This window comes from Prionailurus bengalensis, chromosome D1 (genome assembly GCF_016509475.1).
Source record: "Prionailurus bengalensis isolate Pbe53 chromosome D1, Fcat_Pben_1.1_paternal_pri, whole genome shotgun sequence".
In the NCBI taxonomy this organism is placed as follows: domain Eukaryota; kingdom Metazoa; phylum Chordata; class Mammalia; order Carnivora; family Felidae; genus Prionailurus; species Prionailurus bengalensis.
Window position 1 is genome coordinate 1,937,185 of NC_057346.1, and position 19,536 is coordinate 1,956,720.

Here is a 19,536-nt window from a genome sequence, read left to right on the forward strand (position 1 = left end):
CGGATCCAGTTCCCAGGAATCCAGGGAATGGAAGAACATGATGCCATGGGAATGGAACCAACCAGGGTGTGGTTTCTTCAGCAAATAAACTTCAAGGAAAACAGGAGCAAAAACCTATAAATTTAGGAGAACTAAGAGACCTATCAACAAACTGCAGCATGTGGGCTTTATTTGAATTATGGTTCCAGCAACAACAAAAACTTAGAACTAGGTGGATAATGGAGAGAAGTGGACATTAAGGAAGTACTGTTGGGAGAGGATCTGAGATGGTGACATGGGAAAAGACCCTGACTCCCCTCCTTCACAGACACACATGGAGTCAACACCGATGCACCGGGCCAACCGAGCAACGTCTCTGCAGGACAGAGGATAGAAGGACCATGGAGAGAAGAGCAGGGGGGACCAAGCCCCGTCCCCACCGCCATCCATACCTGGAGGGCCGGCCCTGAGAGATGCTGAGCAGATTGGTCTGCCCTGGGACACAGGAATGAGAGCCGTCATTTGATAGGGCAGCTATGGTTTAAAGGATCCAGGCCTGCAGTGTCTGCCTAATAGCAGGAGATGCGTGGACCTGTCTTGTGGATTGGGGGGAGGGGAGCTGGCTGGAGCCACTGTAACGTTCCCCTTCCACATTGACAGCGCAGATGGGCACAGGCTATGGGGGCCCTGGCTAGCCAGCTGCTGTAGCGAGTCCCAGATCCCCAGCCTCCAACAGCCCCAGCCGCCCCAAGATGGCCCTACCATGGCACACAGCAGGACATGCTCTGACAACACCCATCATGGCTCCAGATGTCTTGTCAAGGTGACGCAGGTACCCACTTCAGCTCCGCCTGACTCAGCAGGCAACCCTTGTGTGAGACACCCTGGGGTCTTCCAGCCCCTCCCTGCTTCAGCAGCACCTGCCCTGCCAGGAGCCCCCAGCCAGGTTACCTTCAGCTCCTGCCATCCCATCAGGGGGATACTGGTGAGAGATGCCCCAGGACCCCAGGCTACAGTCCACCTCCACATAGTCCACCAGAGCCATGCAGTCTACTGGGTACATGCAGTCTACCCACGGACCATGCCCACAGGGGCCTTTCTTTGAAGACTTCTAAAAGCTTTCCATGTAACCCATAGGAAGTCAGACAAAATGAGGCGACAGAGGAATACATTTCAAATGAAAGAAGACATATCTGCAAGAAGAACTAAACACATAATCACAAAGCTGGTGTGAAGGTTCAAAGAGCTAGTAAACTCAATCACATATAGAAAATTAGTTAAGGGACTCACAAAATAGATGAAACAGCGCGTGTCCTTTGGGAGTGCGCGTGAACTGGAGCGACCATCAAGCTGATACAGAACGCTCTCTGCATGTGTTGTTTCAACCCAGAATGTGGATCGTGTGACTCATCGATGAGACCCGGAAGATGAACGCGATGCCATCGCAGCCCCCCTCTCAGCTTCAGTGCCTGTCCCTGCACAGAATCCAGGTCCGGCCACGGTGCCACATTCAGGTACCTTTTTTCTCTGGGCCCGTGGGGGTCCCCCTCTCAGCCTTGGCTCTCTGGTGACTTTCCCCCATGCTGGGCAGGAGGGCACATTTGCCACAGGTGGACTTCTGGAGATGGTAGGCCTCAGGGCCACAGCAGCCCCACAGTGTGAGGGGCTCACCATGACGCTTTCCAAGTGATGACGTCCCTTCATCATCTCGTTTCCATGGCCGAGACCAGAGAGCCCAGATGGCAGTATGTTTAGGGAGTTCTCCATCTCAGAGTCACCAGAGACCAAAATCTATAGTAAAAAGATGAAACACACACCAAGGAAGAACCTCAGCCTAACACTAAAGAATGCCGTCAGTCCCGCAAGAGGACAGCCCTGGGGGCAACAGAGAATGACAAAAACAACCAGCACACAATTAACAAAATGGCAGTAATCTGGGCCCCTGGGTGGCTGATTTGATTGAACGTCCAGTTCCTGATCGCATCTCAGGTCATGATCTCACATCACAGTTCATGCGTTCAAACCCTACATCGGGCTCAGTGCCAACAACCTGGCCCCTGCTCGGGATTCTCCCCCGAGCCCACCCCTGCCTTCACCTCTGCCCCTCCCCTGCTCTCGCTCTCTCTCTGCCCCTCCCTCACTTACTACCCTTGCCCTGCTCATGCTGCTCTCTAAATAAGTCAACCAATTTAAAAATAAAAGCACATTTGTAAATGATTGTTACCGCTGGATCATGGGGTTTATGATGCTAGTGTTAAAACATTTCCTAATATATTAAATCTTATTATTTGGGAGAGTTTTCTTTGCTTCTCTACTGCTCTGCTTCAAAACAGTATATTGCCATATTTTAAAACAAAGTCATTCTTTTTTGCAGGGTGCATACGGTCCCTATTCCCCTGATGAGTGCATATCTTTGCCTGTTTACACGAGTGCTGAGAGGGATCGTGTGGTGACCAACATTGACGTTCCGTGTGGGGGCAGCCCGGACCGGTGGATTCAGTGTGGAGCTGCTTTGTTTCTAAAAAATCAGTAGAGTCTAACGACAGTAAAAGCTGTATTAGCAAAAAAAGAAACATTTGCTACTTTAAACTTTGAATAAATATGTGGCCAGTCTGCATTTAAAATGTTCAAAAAATTATCACATAGCTAAGTACCTTATGTTACTGATCTCCTTGGGTTGTGTAGTGGGTCATGACAGACCACGCAACTTTCAAGCGATAGTTTAATGGAGTTAATGTTAAATGGAGTATTCCCTTCATAACATTAAATATTTTTGTGAAGCAGTTCAGGTTTCCAGGGGCTCAAAAATTTATGTACGTAAGAGGTTGAAAATGGTGTACTTAAGGAATCAGTAATTAATTCTTTGGCTGTTTTTTGTATCCTAATTTGTGTTAATAAAATAGAAGACCAGCTTTTCATTTACACACTTAAAAATATATTCTATTTTAGTTAAAATACACAGCATCTCGGAGTAATCCAGAAGAAATGGGGCACGACGGCACAGAGGGCAGGAGGAAAATTTTATAAATGGACTAAACAATGAGAAGTTACAATTTCTCACGTATGTGGCCGTTTGCCAGCTGTTTCTATGAAATAGGAAAATTCTACAATGTCTGGAAGCTTAAATAAATATATTTTATGGTGTAATCTTTGAGTTTCTGAGTGATTTGAATTGAATTCAGAAATGTTAACTACTTTTAATTCTATCACCATGTGTATGGTCAGATCAGGAGAACAGCCCCAGGATGTCAACAGTGAGCTCACTCTAAAGGACGAAGGGAGACGAGGACTGTGAAGGTGGAAGCGCCATGGCTGTGGCTGGGCTGCAGGGAGCCCCCGGGCAGAGCCAAGCCCACGTGGCGGCAGGGCCTCCCAGAGCCTGGCTCCCACCTACTGGAGGAGGTCTGCCCACCTGGTGGGGCGGTGTCATCCAGGGGTTTCCGGTTTCCTGTGACTGCTGCAGCAGGGACCCTTTGGGCGAGCCCCCCTGGCGCCCCTAGAAGCACCCTCTCTAACAGAGAAGCAGGACGAGCCTTCCCACTCCTCCATGGTATTGGAGATCCCAGCCAGCACAACACAGAGGTGAAGGGGCAAAGGCACCCGGAGGAAAGTGGGTTTGGCGAGAAGACGGTGAGCCGCAAGCACCTCCTGCCACCAGCCCTGCAAACACATGCACACAGAAATCAGTTTCAGGAGCAGAAACTGAACCTGCCTTAACGTGTTTCCAACCAAATGTTGTTCAGAGGTTTGATTTTTCTGAGGCTTTCTGCTGTCCTTCCAGAAACAGGTGTGGGGATGGAAGTGAGAAAATGCAACAGACAGACCCCTGCAGTCACTCCCAATGGCTTCTCCCATTTGACCCGCATGAGCCTTTTTCACTGTGGTCGGCATGACGTGTGGGCTCTGTGTTTCCCATCCTCCTCCTCGGGACAGTGTGCCCACAGACGAGTCCTGGGAGGAAGGCTGCACGAGGCCCTGGGGACACGGCCCTAGGGACGCAGAGCCACACTCCGAAGCACCTGAAACCCAGAAGATCAGCCCTTGGGCTCCTTGTCATGTCGGCATCAGGGAGCAGGAAGTGCACGGCCCATGCCCTGGTTTCTGCCACTTGCTTACGTCCGAACTCAACACACATTTATTCAGTCAATGGTTAAAGCTGCTTCCGGACACCTTAACCGTCAGATCTGTCCCCGGATTGTTTTAGATCGTGCCCCCAAATCAAAACCATCCTCAGAGACTGTTGTCCATCGCTAGAGACAGCTGAACACTCTCCAGAATTCCCAAGGACATCACAGAGATTCCTTCCAAAACATCTGAGTCACTTAGGGCAGCATCATTGTCCCTGTGTGATCGCTGTGAAAACACAACCACTTTCCCTGTAGCCCTTGAATAAAAAAACTTTGGAAATTAAAAGGATGTTGGAGATGGTCTGGTTGAATTTTTATCTTATTCTTACTTTATCGTCATACCTTCCTATATGCTTCACCGACCCTTGCACAGTAGGAGGGAAATTAATTCTCAAAGTTTCATGAAAGAGATGAATTTTGTGCTGGACAATCACGAATCTACATTATAAGGAGCAGAGCATATTCCTGCGAGGGTCCAAAAGCTCCAGCCAGTTCCCTGCCTTAGTGTATCTGGAGCCTTTCCAGATGGCAAGACTGAAAACTTCCCAGTGGATAAATGAACATACTCAAATACTTAAGTGGTTGCTGGAAAGACAAGAAAAACCCAAGCAGAGGGGGTTGGGGAGGAGAGCCTGTGGGGAGGAGAGTCAAGGCCTCATAGCTATTCCCTACATGGAGACACGCTGGTCAATGTTTGGTGTTTACAAAATGGAAGAATGAGTATCAACCAGAGTATTATGCTGCAACCATTACCCATTCTGATTATTCTGTGTCTGATTTGTCTTCTCCTCTTTTCCAGTTCCTGAGAACTACCGCTAAAGGGATCGAGTCAATAGAAGAAGGTCCAAAGGTAAAAGCAGAGATAAGGAATTTGCTAGGATTCAGCACCGTGGGTGGATGATCTTTCCTTTCTCCTTATTTTTAGAGGTGACTTAGGTACTGGTTAGCACGGTGGGGTAGAGAAGAAAGTGTTGACAGGAAAGCCAAAAGGTAATGAAGACCCCAACTTAATCAGATATTATATTTAGGCTGTTGTCTGATCCCATTATCTTTCTCTGGCTTATTTAAAAAAGCCAACGACACCAGTGTGAGTTTGGAGGTTGCCTTTATTTCTACTTGAAATAACCCATAGTTATGAAAACGGGGTTTATTTGAACAAGAGGTGACTCTGCTATGGTGGTAACATTCTGGGCAATGCTGCTAACTGGTCTGTACTTTTAGTTCCTATTTATTTTTTTTACAAATAGACTCTTTAATGATTATTTCAGAGAGAGAGACAGAGAGACAGAGAGAGAGACAGAGCATGAGCAGGAGAGGGGCAGAGAGGGAGACACAGAATCCGAAGCAGGCTCCAGACTCTGAGTTGTCAGCACAGAGCCTGACATGGGGCTCAGACTCAAGAACCATGAGATCATGACCTGAGCCGAAGCCGGACGCCCAACCAACAGAGCCACCGGGTGTCCCACTGGTCTGTACTCCTAAGGTTGCTTCCCTGCATAGAAGGCATGACTGTGCGTTAGACACTACTGTGCATCTCCCGGTTTTCACTCTCCCTGTTACCAGAACACCATAGTGTTTACCTGGGCTGGTGGACACTCAGAACAAAGCCATAACCCTTCTCTGCCTTCTACTCGAGTGGAACCTGGAGACTCACTTTTGGCCAAAATGCTGAATGCAGATATGATATGGTAGCTTCCTCACAGGGCATGGCCGATACGCCATTTCCTCTCCTCTGCTGCCCAGAGACACTGTGACCTTGGGCCACGTGTTTGCAGCCACAGAGGATGGAGACACTGTGGAAGAAGCTGGGACTCGGGGGGGCATAGATGCCCTGGAGCATTTAGCTGTGGACTTCGTTTATGCAAGAGAGATTCAGCACCCCTAGAGGAGAATGTTGTGCTCTCATAGTTCAAACAAAACACTAGTTTTTAAAAATTAAAACCATTTAGAGATAAAACGTAAACCTAAAAATTACAACGTGTAAAGTTAGCCTTTCACATTCTGAACTAATTCCGTTCCGATTTCCTTTATCCGCAAACTTTCTAGTCTGTTTGTAACGTATGTTATTACGGAAGAATTTACTCAACTTTTTATAACCTCAACTAAGAGTTGGTTGGGATTTGACTGTAATTTGCACTTGATTAGATTATTTTAGAGAAAAGCAAAAATAGCATTGTACCTTGGCAGACATCTACAACCAGCGCTTTATGGGGGTAGGCGGTGTTACACCCTGGTGAGCACGGCACCAGCATAACAAGCTTGTCTGGTTACCAGTTGTGCCTTTGATGAGCGTGTGTCACATGGTGTGTCCACTACACTCAGGACAAGAGTGAGAAGCAGCAGAGGGGGCGGGGAGAACAGGACAGCCTGTTGCTCGGGCTTTTGCTTCCAGGCTCAGACGGACCCCGTGCTTCCGTGCTAGGTGAGAGTCCCGGCCCGGCCCAGACCCGGCCCAGACCCGGCCCAGACCGCTGCCTCTCTGGGCGGGATACCTGGGAGTCTGGCTTTCACTGAATGTCTTGGGTTATTTTCACGACCGTCGCTGCTGCGGTAGAGGTATCCCAGACCCCCAGGCAGAGCGTTGTCAGGGAAGATTTCCAGCGGGTAAGATTTCCAGCCCCACAGAAAACCTGAAGAAAATCCAGAGGTCAGGCTGACCACAGGATTCTGCAGTGGGGAATGACTGGAGTCCTTGGCTGGGGGAGGGAGTTTCATACACTGCGTGTAAATGCTAGATTGCTTTCTAGGTCACAATCTCCCTTTTTTTCTGAAGAAAGACACGTGAGGGTGAAAATTGGAGACTTAAAAATCTAAGCTTTTGTGCTTTTTCGAAATTTCATTTATTTAATTCCTCCTGTATTGTGTCCCACTCTCCCCTGGGAAATGTCACGCCCCTTTCTTCCAGCCATTTACTGAAACCTCTTAGGGTAACCTTAAAAAACAACTTTCACAATTCTTTTTCTTCCTCCTTTTAGTTCAAAGATAAGAATTTCTTGAAGGTTATGAATGCCACTAGCTGTTTTGATACTGTTGTGTCCTTATTGTCTTTCTTCTGGGACCAAGGGATCAATTTTAAGTTTCTAAGTTTTCTGAGCATTGTTGTAAGTTTTCTTCAGTTACACTCCTGATAAATTTCTCCCATTTGTCCCGCGTTCTCCTTTAGGAAACCCGATTTATCTTGGGCTGCTCCTTCATGTGCCGTCTTCCATAAGTTTATCACCCTCTCCCGAAGTGTCATTTCTATTATTTCCTCTGCAGTCTGTGTATGTTTACAGAGTCTGTCCTCTGTCCCATTAATCTGGTTTTGAAACTTCAATTCCACGACGCACGGTTCCAATGAGGACTTGTTTATCGGGGAGCCTGGGCTGATCTATTCTCATTTCTGATCTGTGCTTCTGGCTTCTGTCCCCCTGACAACAGATGACAGGGATTTCCATCAGATGAGATGTTTCCTCCTCCTTTCCTGAGGAAAGGCCACCCCACCCCGTACAACTGGGGCAGATGTGGGTTTGGTCGTGTCACGACTATGATGACCCAGGGGGCCTGGCCAGGGCCCCTGATGTGCAGGTGGGAGGGCAGAGCGTGGTGAGGGTATCCTGGCATCAGCTCGCCGCCCCCCCACCCCACCCAGGAATGCAGGCTTGGCCGCACCCCTGCGGGAAGCAGCCCCTCTTTCTTATGGTCAGAGGTGCTGTGACCCGCCCAGTGCCAGCAGAGCCTCTGGCCGGCTACATGCAGGGCAGCTTGAAGACCATCCCGGTCATTTCCGTTTGGTAGAAGATGACACACTGGAGCTCAGGCGTCCTTCCAAGGTCCGCGGCAGGTCAGTGACCGGGGATAGTGGCTGAGAGTCCTTCTTTTCCAACTCGCTTTGTCGACCCAGAGGTCAGTCTTGGACTTCCTGGTGGATTTTAGATCACAGCAGCTTTGAGGGCCACTGGTTTTCGCGAGGGTCGTATGTTTGAAGAAATTTGAGGAGCAAAGGGAAAAATACCAGCCATTTTGTCGAGTCCCCTTGAGGTCGGCCCTGAGGATGGAGCTGGGTCGGTCGTGACGGCTCGTGTCTCATCTGTGGCCAGGAGCCACGTGACAGCCGACCACTCACACAGGTGATCCAGCCTTTATCCTTCTTTACGTGCTCCTGTCGAAACCGTGCCATCACTCGTGGGGGATGACTCTGCGCACTCAAGAGGGCACTAAGGGAAACTATCAAAAGACCGATTTGGTGAGGGAAGAACGGGGTTAGATTACTTTTACAACGTCCCTTAATGAATCAGGCTCCGCGTCCCTGCGTCTCTGCAATGGGGCTTTGCCGCAGCTCCCCCCATGGAGCCCCCTGGCCTCGTGACTTGCTTTGATGAAAGAATGCCACAGGTGAGGTCATGCATCTTCTGAAAGGAAGCCTTTGGAGAATGTGCAGCTTTCTTTTCTCCTCCTCCAGGTCTTTGCTGTCTTGTGAGTGGCCTGGCTGCCTGCCTTTCTCATGTAGAACAGGAGAGGTCAGAGACAGAAAGACCCCGTGAAGAGTGAGTGTCAGCTCCTTAGGGGAACTGATGGAATCCAGCCCAGCCCCACTGCCGACACAGTGAAACCTCACCAGTGAACTCAGGTCTGGGCAGCAGGGCGACCCACAGAATTCGGAGACCCCATGATTGTTGTTTGAAGCACGAAGCTCAGGGCTGAGAAACTGATGAAGGATTTAGCCTAGACGGTCCCAGGAAGCAGAGCCTGAGACCAATCTTTGCTTCTACTTTTCAGGGGCGCTGGGACGAGGGCACAGGGGTGAGGGAGGGCAGGAGGCTCCAGCCTCACGACCTCGGCACCAGCTTTAGGCTGCACCTGTTAGCATCACGACACTGGGCATTGCCAGTCACCCTGTGACTCTGGGCAACCCAGGCATTCAGACCGGAGCTCCGAAGTCAGTAGTGGCTTGGGGATGGGTGGTGCCAGAAGAGCAGGAAAATGGACAGTGACCTCTGGCATGAGGCTTGTTTTCCGGTGATAAAAACGCTGTGGTTGGCATTAGTGGTGATGGTTGCACCAGTTTGTGGTTGTAGGAAGACCCATTGAATTGTTTAAGTGGGTGAATCTCATGGTTTGCAAATTACATAGGACTCAAACAGTTCAAAATGCATCACGGACGTTTCACAGGTCGTTACTGACAAAGTCGTGCGTTGTAGGTGCAAAATAACATTCTAGAGTCTGCATCTGCTGAAATTTATTGTAGCATTCTTAGGTGAATGGAACGCAGGTTTTTTCCAGTGTTTTTCTGCTACTAACAACACTGCTTCAGTAAATACTACTGTGGGTGTATGTTTGTACTTCTCTGTGCTAGATAACACCTAAAATTGTTGGACCAAATTACCGGTACCTATTTAAGAGATGCTGCCGGGTTAATTTATGAAAAGAAAAGAGCAATTCACCCTTACAGCAATAGTAAACGAGACCATTCACTTCTTGCCCGGGATGGAATCAATCTTTTTAACTGTGGCAAATATGGAGGGAACAGCAATGACTCATTGTGCTTTAATTTCCATTAAAAGACAGTGAGATTAAACACATTTTCTTCTGTTTATTAGACCTTTCCATTTTCTATTTGTGTACATTTCCTCTCTAACATTTTACCAGGTTTCACTAGATTTTCCTTTGCATCTTTTTAATAACTTGAAGAGCCTCCTGATTTTGTGCTGTTAATCCTTTACCTGCCATATTTTTCCAACTCTTTTTTCTCATTCTGTCTTTATCTTTCAGCATAATAAATGCTTATTGTTGGAGATTTAAAATAAACAAATGCAATAACCTAACCAGGTTACCTGTAGACTGTACCCTTGTTGTTATGACAACCTGGGTTGAAATTTCAAATAAAAAGTGAAAATTTCTTCTTTTTCCACTTTATTTCCTACCACACTTTTGAAAATATTAGGTAATAGAAAAACGAATAACACTGTATTTTAACCGGAATTAAGATAAAAACTTTTTAAAAATCAAGGGGAAAAAATCTGGTTTTGATTTTGCTTAGGAGTCTATGCCAGATGGAAAATGTCAATTTTTAGGAGATAAACTATCAATATTTTCTTTTGTAACTTCTGGGTTTTCCATCTATCTTAAAAATTTGGATTAAATATCTAATTATGAAAAATGAAACTAAAACATATTATAATCTTTCTATTAATATAACCTTGGGGGTTGAGGTAGAGAGAGAAGGTAGTTTCTGTCTATGACACAGAAATTATGTCTAATTCTTAATTTTTCCAGATGGCGCTCTCCTTAAGCCAGTAAGCAATAAATTCAGCTTTGGCATGTTAACAGGTTTTGCTGTGGTTGCTGGAGGAGAAGACACTCAGCATTGCAAAATGCAAACATCAAGCCCCAGTCTCCACCTTGGTCAGTCTTCTGGCTGCATTTGACTCACTCAGCATTCCCGCCTATGTTATCCTCTTGGCCTCAGAGGTAGCGAGAGACTCCTGGCTTTTGTCCCACCTCCTGGCCCTTCGATTCTCTGTCAACGTACCTTCTCCTCTCAGACTCTCAAAGTACCAAGCTTAGCTCTGCATTGGCCTCTGTAGCTGATGAACATCAAATTTATACCCTTCTTCTCAATTCCAGATGCATATTTAATGTTTACTCCACATCTGCCTCAAACATATAGGAGTCCTCTCCATTCGAAAGTGAGCTGTTGACCTATGGTCAGCTGCCAGGAATGGATGGATCACCTTCTGTTTGATAAGAAATATTCAAGATCAATAAATAACACGAAAGAGACAAAAATTTTTCACAAATTTCCAAGTGGAATAATATGCATTTGAGACCTTTCCAGTGTGTCTACAAACCATTGTTGGACTTGACTCTGGGGAGTCCACCAAGGAGAGGACATTTGTACCACAGGAGAGAATAAAATGTGCCTTTTTCAGGGAATGATAGCAAGAGCGTTAAATAGATTACTTATATAATAAAATGGGGCTGAGTTAGAATAATTTATCTAACTTTTGGAGTATTGTTAGAAATTTATCACCCAAAATGTACTATAGATCTTCCTTTAAACTCTTCATGTTTAAGGAATTAAGGTATTCTATTCTCATTTCTTAAAGAAGGTCCTACAAATTGTCATATATGTTAGCAATTCCATTTATTTTTATATTTTTTAATGTTTATTTTTGAGAGAGAGACAGCAGCAAAGCAAGAGAGAGAGAGAGAGAGAGAGAGAGAGAGAGAGAGAGAGAGATTGAGAGAGAATCCCAACCAGGCTTCAAGCTGTCAGTGCAGAGCCCGATGTGGCGTCTGAACCCACAAACCAAGAGGTCATGACCTGAGCTGAAATCAAGAGTCAGATGCTTAACCAACTGAGCAAGCCAGGTGACCCAGCAATTCCATCAGGAAAGAATTATTTTGGAGGAAAGAGTAATTGCATAAAGGATCACAGACTTAATAGAAGTGACTGCAGGGTGTCAGTGATGACAGGGTTTTGAAGGGAAAGAGGAAAAGCCAATAAAGTTACTTTGCTTATATTCCAAAATATTTTGAAGTTGATTGCTGAATAGAAGTCAGTGACAACCAAGCAAGCAAACCCTACAAGCCCATTATAAGGTTGAGCATCACTGTAACTGATGAGGAAAGGAGAGCATAGTGCTTAAGCGAGCATGTTTAGACGCACATCAGAGTCTGACAATGCGTTTTTGGTTCAATAGTCCTTAAAACAAATGCCCTGTCTTCACCGTGTTTTCCTTCTTCATTGCAGGATGGCCTTTGGTCCTCTGACAGGTGGTGCTGGTGGTTGGGTGACTGTGCTGCACCCCGTATGGATACCCTTCCTTACCCCAAACTTATGGGGTGTGGGCTTTTATGATCCTCATTTAACAGTTTGGATGTCAAATTATGTGCAGGACACATTCAGGACTACCATAGAATGTTCTTGAGAGAAACAGAAGATCCAAATAAAGGAGCAACTACCATGTTTCTGAATTGGACTCCATATTGTCTTTATGTCCATTCTCCCCAAACTGACCTACAGAAACAATGCAATCCTAAGCAAAATACCAGTAGGCTTTTTTGGTGGGGCGGGGAGGGCAGAAATTTTAACTTATCATAAAACTTGTGTAGAAAATCAGAGGACTTAGAACAGTCCCAACAAATTTTTAAAAATGAACAAAAAAGCCCACCCAATGTTGGAACTCTTATATTACTCAATTTTAAGACATTATGAAACTCTAATAAAAATATTGTAAAATAAAAATATTGTAATGACATAAAATAGGAACAGACTACACCTCCAAAAATAGCCACCTAATTCTACGGTAAATAGATTTTTGACAAAGTCATCAAAGCAACCCAGTGAGGAACAAAAACTACTTTCAGTGAATGATGTGGAGCCAGTGGACAGCCATGCACAAAAAAAAAAAAAAAAAAAAAAAAAAAAAAAAAAAAAAAAAAAAAAAAAATGAGCATCGATCCTTGGCTCTCTGGAAGAAGAAATTCCCAAGAAAATGGTCCTAGGTGTAAATGCAAGTGCTAAACCATAAAACCACTTAAAGCATCAGAGAGGTTTGCAGTATTCCTGACTGTGGCAAAGATTTTCTAAAAGAATGCAAAAAGTTTGAACTATAAAAGAAAAAAATGATTAAAGTGAACTTCATAAAAAATTTAATTTCTTGTTCTTCATAAGACAGTGGTATGAAAATAAATAAATCTTGACCTATGATAAAACACTTGGAAGACATAAATCTGACAAAGGATTTTAAAAAAATACATAAAGAAATCCTATCTCAGTAAGAAAACAAATGACTTAATATAAAAGCAGGTCAAAACCTCGAACAGCACACTACATAAGGTACACTTGGCAGATAAACACATAGAAAGATCTTCAGCATCTTGGTTATTAAGAAGCTGTATGAAGACCGTGAATTACCACCACACACCCTCTAGAATGTCTCAGTGTCAAACCATCGTCTCTAACAATGGTTCCTGAAAGTGAGAAGTTCCAAGATTCTTGTGAACTGCTCGTGAGGGTGTAAAATCGTACCCCCACTTCGGAGGACAGGTCTTCAGCCACGAAAAAGGGACATACCTGTCCACGAAGAAACCGCCACATGAATCAGAATGGAAGCTTCATTTCTAAGAAGCACAACCCAGAAATAAAATGACAGATAAGTGCGTAGATGAAGGAATTATGGTAATCCACATGGTGCAATAATGCTCAGCAACAAATAGGAGTGAACTATTGGTAAACACAGCCACAGAGATGAATCTCAAAATAATTATGCCGGTTAAAATAAATGAGAGAAAAGATGTTTTGCCTGTATGATTCTATTTACATAAAATCATGGAAAGTGCCAACTAATCCATAGTGATGTGACGCAGATCATTGTGGTTGCCTTTCAATGGTGACGGGTGAGGCAGGAGATTTTAAGGGCTAAGAGGAAATTTTGGGTGTAATCCATGTTCACTGGGGGAAGTCGATGCTTCACAGTTGTACACAAGTATTAAACGTACCAACCTACATACTTTAAACATGCAAAGGTATTTGAAGCACAATTATTCCTAATTAAAACTTTAAAATTAAAAAAAAATCATCGTTTTAACAAAGGTGGATTTTCTGTGCCTTTAAAAAAATGATTTTGTGTTTGCACCATTATGTTTTCTTTTTTCTTCAACACTCTAAGACCACACCACTCTAGTCTCCTATTCTTGATAGACAGTCACAGAATCATACTGTGGTCCTATCAGTCAGCGTGTTGGGCCGATAGCGGACTTGGCCATGAGCTAGTGCTCATCGATGAAATAGACGAGGGGGACACGTTCTTTGAAGAAGATTTAAAGCATGCTGTCTATGCTTTCATCGGCGACACATTACTTGAGTTGTGGTCCTATAATACCATGCTTTATACCCACTAGTGCTTGTCCTAAACAGGCTAAAAATCTCCGTGCTTCCTCGATGTCTCAGAGGCGGCAACAGGCTGGGGTCTGACAAATAGCCCGATGCCCTCTTTCCTGAAAGGGGACAAAGGTCAACAGAAGGCTTCCCCATCTTTTCCTTCTTTTCTGCTTTTCTCCTCTTTCCCCTCCTGCCTCCCTTTCAGCAGTCATCACATGTGCTCTGGTTCGGACCCCACCCTAGGTGTCAACACACGTGATGTGGTCCGGCTCCTACGGAGCAGACAGTCAACTGAGGCAAACAGAGAAATAGACCAGAAATTGCATGCGCTTTGACAGATGCATACATGCATTCGAGCACAAAGCAGTCAAGATGGAGAACATTTCCGTCATTCTACAAAGTTCTGATGCTGCCTCCCACCCAAGTGAGACCTGCTCTCATTTCCACAATTGTAGGTTAGCGTTTACTGGTCTCAAACATACGAGTGGACAGATCCTCTTACGTGGTCTCCTGGTCTCGCCGTGCTGTGTCCTTGTCCCCAAGCCAGCCTCCGTCTCTGCCCCTTTCTGCTTTACTCCTCCCCCTGAACGACCCCAGCTGAACCGCAGACACCCGTGTGCCATCTGTGCCCTTCACAGGACTTGGGGTCATGTCCTGCCACCTGCCTCAGTCTGGGACTGGGTACCATATTCTGGGAGCCCGGGGTTAGAGCCCACTTGCGGTGAGAACCCTACAGAAGGTCTGAGCGCTCACGGGGACCTCCAGGGAGACAGAGGCAGATGCCGTCCATGGGGGCCTGACAGCCAGACTACCTGCATCTGTTTTCACTGGTGGGGCCTCCAGGGCAGTGTGTAACCAGGTTGCGTCAGAACTGTTCTGTTCCAGGGTGCAGGTAAGTGGGCCGGCTTCCTCAAGGTGAACAGTTGGGGGGGGCCCACCAGGGCCAACGAGGGCAGGGAGACTTCTCCACAGATACACATCAGGGAAAAGGGGCTAATGGGTTCCATTTGTGTGTCCCCAGGGGAATCTTTAAGTGTGGAGGCAATGGAACAGGATCCGTCTGTGGACAGAGACGGGGCCGCAGGCCGTGCGGGCTTTGGGAGTTAATGGCGGAGGGAAGACAGAGAGACATAGGGAAAACTCAGGGAAGACAGAGGCAACCCATTTATGGGTTTTTCTAGGAGAAAACCCCAGATGGTCGGGGGAGGGTAGAAGACGGGGACATCCGTGTTCGCAACTCGAGGGGCAGTGTTTCTACACTGATGCTCTGGAGCCCCTCCCATGCTCAGGGAGAGGAGCTCTGTGTACAGCACACGAAATACTGCGTGCTCATCTAAATATTAGCAAAATGCATATGGATTTTGTGGGGATTCTCCCTTATCCTTGAACCCGACATCCTGTCTTCATGCCAGAGTCTGGACAGGATTCCGTACATGTAGAATCTCTCACTGAAGCTTAGCTGTTGTAGCAGCTCTCACGCAGGTTATTGGACAGATTGCCCATGACTCTTGCCTTTGGGCGTTACCTCCAATGTGCCTCTGTCAACATTTATGCACCCTAAAAACACCCCGAAACCGTCTCTGGTTGATCAAAGAGCAGGACTTGTCAGCACCTCTTAATACTTAACCTCTTTTAACAAACAGAAGATACTTGCCCCTTTGTTGTTGTTTGAAGTTCATAAAGCAATTCAATATTGTGGCTAAAAACAAAGCCAGGCAAAGTTGAGAGTGTGCACTTTCAACCACGTTCTCACGGTTTGGGGCCTCATTTTAAGCAGACGCCTCAACTGATGCACTTGGTGGGTTTCTAACTAAGCCATCCCCTCACGGGTATGCTTTTTATAGGTTATTTTTTCGGATCGCAAACTAGGTCAAGTTTTTTTCATGTGTTCGTGGTCTTTCCAAATGTTTCTTCTTGTGGTTGACTTAGTTTCGTAGCGTGGTGGTTGGAAAATTTGCACGACACGATCTCAGTCTCATGGTACTTGAGGGCTGATTTGTGACCTGGTATATGATCTATTCTGGAGAATGCTCCACGTGCACTCAAGAAGAAGGTGGATTCTGCTGCTTCAGGATGGAATGTTCTGAATGTATCTGTTAAGTCCATCTAGTCCAGTGTGTCATTCACAGCCACTGTTTCCTTGTTTATTTTCTATTTACATGATCTATCCATTGATGTAGGTAGGTAGTTTAAATCTTTATTCTTTGCTATTTAAGTAAATATACCATTTCCTTAGAAAATTGTATTCTGAATAGTTACGGCTTTAATCTTTTCCTTAACATGTGTGTTGGTCTTTCACAACAGTCACGGCTGGGGGAATTAACCACAGTGAAGTCAGAATACCAAGTCCCCTCAACACCCCCCACAGGTCACAGACATCAGTGCTCAGGGACTGCTGGCCTGAATTCATGGTGTAATGATGGACTGGTTCCCCAGGACTTCGGAACACCTGTCCTTCATACATTACACAGTGACTCCCACCCTGCCTTTTTTGAAATTCAAACATTGGCCCTTAGCAGATAGCTCAAACTGCTTATCACTTGGCTGGGTTTCTTTTCTTTTTCTTTTTCTTTTTTTTTTTTTTAACAGTTATCTGTGCCCTTATCTTGGTATTTCAGTGCCTCTTACCCTTATTTTATAAAAATAACTCTACGGTGGGGGAAGCGTGAGTGCTAACACCAGCCTTAAACAGCACAGTGCTTAAAAACTCAGCCTAATTGAGATAATCATTCGAGGAGATGAAGCAGTGACTTTTTAGCCCCAATTAGATGCTTAATGAATTAAGCTGGCTGACTATATTAATTATGAAGAAAGGGAACAAAGTTAAAATCTAGAAATAAGTGAAACGATGGAAGTAGGGGTTTTAGATTGTTTCTAAAAGGCAAGTTACTAACGGAGACTTTTGTAACGTTTTAGGTTCGTGAGAATAACCTACACAGAGTTCTTTGGCTCTCAAAAAGTAAGTTTTTAAGTCAATTTTAAGGACATGGCTCATAACAAAAATAGGAGTTGCTCCACGTCTTGCTCTTTAAAAGGGAGTCTAAGGAGTCACAGCGTAACCTCTAGGCTTGGTAGAGAGCATCATTGTCAATGTAACCTCTAGGCTTGGTAGAGAGCATCACTGTCAATGTTTTAACATTTTTTTTAGCGAGAGCACTCACGCACAAGCAAGGGAGGGGAAGAGGGAGAAGGAGAGAATCCCAAGCTGTTTCCATGCTGTCAGCACAGAGCTCGACACAGGGCTACATTTCACAACTGTGAGATCGTGATCTGAGCTGAAATCAAGAGTCAGATGCTTAACAGACTGAGCCACCCAGGCGCCCCTGAAGGTAAATCGATAGGGTAAGTAGAATAAAGTGGCCTGCCTAATGGGATGGGCCCCATCCAATCAGTGGAAGGCACACTGGAATAGAGGCTGACTCTCCCCCAAACAGGAGAGAATTTCCCTCTGCCTTCCTTGCCGTGGGACATCAGGTTTTTCCTGCCTTCACAGTGGTCCTCACACATCGACTCTTTCCCAATCTCAAGCCTGTGGCCTCCCCACTGGAACCACACCATGTGGTCTCCTGGGTCTCCAGCTTGACCACAGCTTTTGAGACTATTAGCGTCCAAAACTGCATGAACTGATTCCTTACAATAAACCTCAGTCTTTCTGGAGAGCCCAATACACTAACACTGCCAAATAGAAACTTGTTTGCTCAGAAGTGGTCTACAAATCCACATCTTGAAAACGACAGCAGTCCCTTTATGTCCATTAGAAATCCTCCCTAAAGCCTGTGGTCCCTTCCCCCCTGCTACTGCACCCATGGCTCTGAGCACTGCTACAAACTTTTTGTGAGCCACAAAAAGTAACCCACGTGAGTTCGACATGTCGAGAAATTCTGTGCTTTTATCACGACATCACAGAGGGCGGTGCATTGTTAGAACCACCGAAGGGGAGCTGAATTCAGTTGTTCTCATCTTTGAATCTGGAAGCTTTGGGTTGGAGTTCCTACCCTGTGTCATCTGGTGTGATATCCAGGTACAGTACCAGAATGGAGTGGATTCTAGGACACCCCGCTGGTGTCAGAGACTTGCTTGGTGGTGTGGGGAGCCCTCCCCAACACACACACACTGGCAATTTGTCATCGAGACACTTTCGGCATACGACAATGATGGATATGGATTATTGTGCAATCGACACGATGTTTTATCTCAGATTTATCGGCCACTGAAGTCACTGTTGTCTTAATGCTCTACGTAAGCACTAAGCACAGATCTAACGAATCTGAGAAAGACCTTCCTGATTCTGAGGTAAGTGGCCTAAAAACCACACTGAGAGACTGCATATCCGCTAATTCATACAGATTAGGACTCATGGAACTATTTCATCTAGAAGTGAATGGCAACAAGCAATGGTGACTTCAAGGCCACAGAGCACCTCTTAAATTAACAACTGATACAACTGTATTTCACAGGTTTTAATTTCATTTTTTATGGATTACAAATCTTAGAAAATTAGAAACTGGAGTTAGCTTGGAAGGCGTCTGTCTAAAAAATAATGTTCCTGAGCCTACCATTGTTAAATCTCTCCAGATAAATGGAGTTTCCTCTGTTGGTTTCTGTGCTCGCCTAAATCCTGTAGATTGAATTTATTATCTAATTTATCATCTAATTCATAAAAATGCAGATCAGAAACACCATGTTTCTTTCTTTTGACCACGCCTCTAAGAGTAGGACTTGGGGGACAGAGAGGAGAGTCAGGGAGAGCCTGGGACCCACTGCTCCACCCTGTGCGTGAAGGTGACAGGCTGTGGGCAAGGTGGCCAGTGCCACAGGTGGCCAGCAAGGGTGGCAAGGTGACCCTTTTCATTTCAACCAGGCTGTTAACTTGAGAAGCATATGCACAAAGGGAGAGCCCACGCCAGGAAGGGAAGGCTCTAGGCTTCATTGCAGAGTATGCTCGAAGAAGAGTAAGAAATGTGGTTATCGAACCACAGCCTGTTGTTTGGGGGCCCGAAGCAGACTCGTCCAAGGCTCCGGTATGATTAGAGAGGCTGTCCTAACAGCTACGAGTATCATGCATTTACCATGTACTATGCACAGTACTGAGTACTTAAACCTATCATCCTCTCTAATCCGTGCAAAGGCCCGATGGAGCTCAAAGTCCCTCCTACCCCTGCGTGAACTTAGCACACCTTCCTAAGTGAGGTCACACTAAATGCAAGACCTGAATCAAAGAGTCTGTGCCCCTGGAGCCCTGCAGGCAGGGTGTGGTGTGCTCACATGTGTGTTTGAGGCTGTGTGTGTGTGTATATAGTGCAGAATGGCAGACAAGCCTGGTGGGGTCCCCTCTGGTCACAGCAAATGGAGGGAGGACCCACCCGGGACCTTCAATGTCAGGGCAGATACAGGGCAGGAGTACAGCAGGCAGTGACTGGGGCAGCAAGGGGCACAGGATGCATCCGTGTTTTGATTCTGGTCTCAAATGAAGACAGGTTTGTGAACCGGGAGCTGAGCAGGGGGCTAGCTAGCAAATGGCTGTGTGGGCCTCTACCCCACACAGGCAGTGCCGTGTTCTAG

General features: G+C 45.9%; 1 protein-coding gene across 8 annotated transcripts in view; it reads left to right on the forward strand.

The window, feature by feature from the left end:
• Positions 1-4,407, forward strand: part of DYNC2H1 (dynein cytoplasmic 2 heavy chain 1) — a 347,574-nt gene extending 343,167 nt beyond the window's left edge. For 5 of the 8 annotated variants that reach the window (XM_043579186.1, XM_043579188.1, XM_043579189.1 and 2 more), the window contains one exon: positions 2,354-3,126. In XM_043579186.1, coding sequence (XP_043435121.1) covers positions 2,354-2,512 — 159 coding nt within the window. In that variant the 3' untranslated portion in view covers positions 2,513-3,126. Of the gene's footprint in view, positions 1-2,353 lie in introns of all 8 variants that reach the window. The other 3 variants (XM_043579184.1, XM_043579187.1, XM_043579185.1) reach the window with 1 other exon arrangement.
• The last annotated feature ends 15,129 nt before the right edge of the window (positions 4,408-19,536 follow it).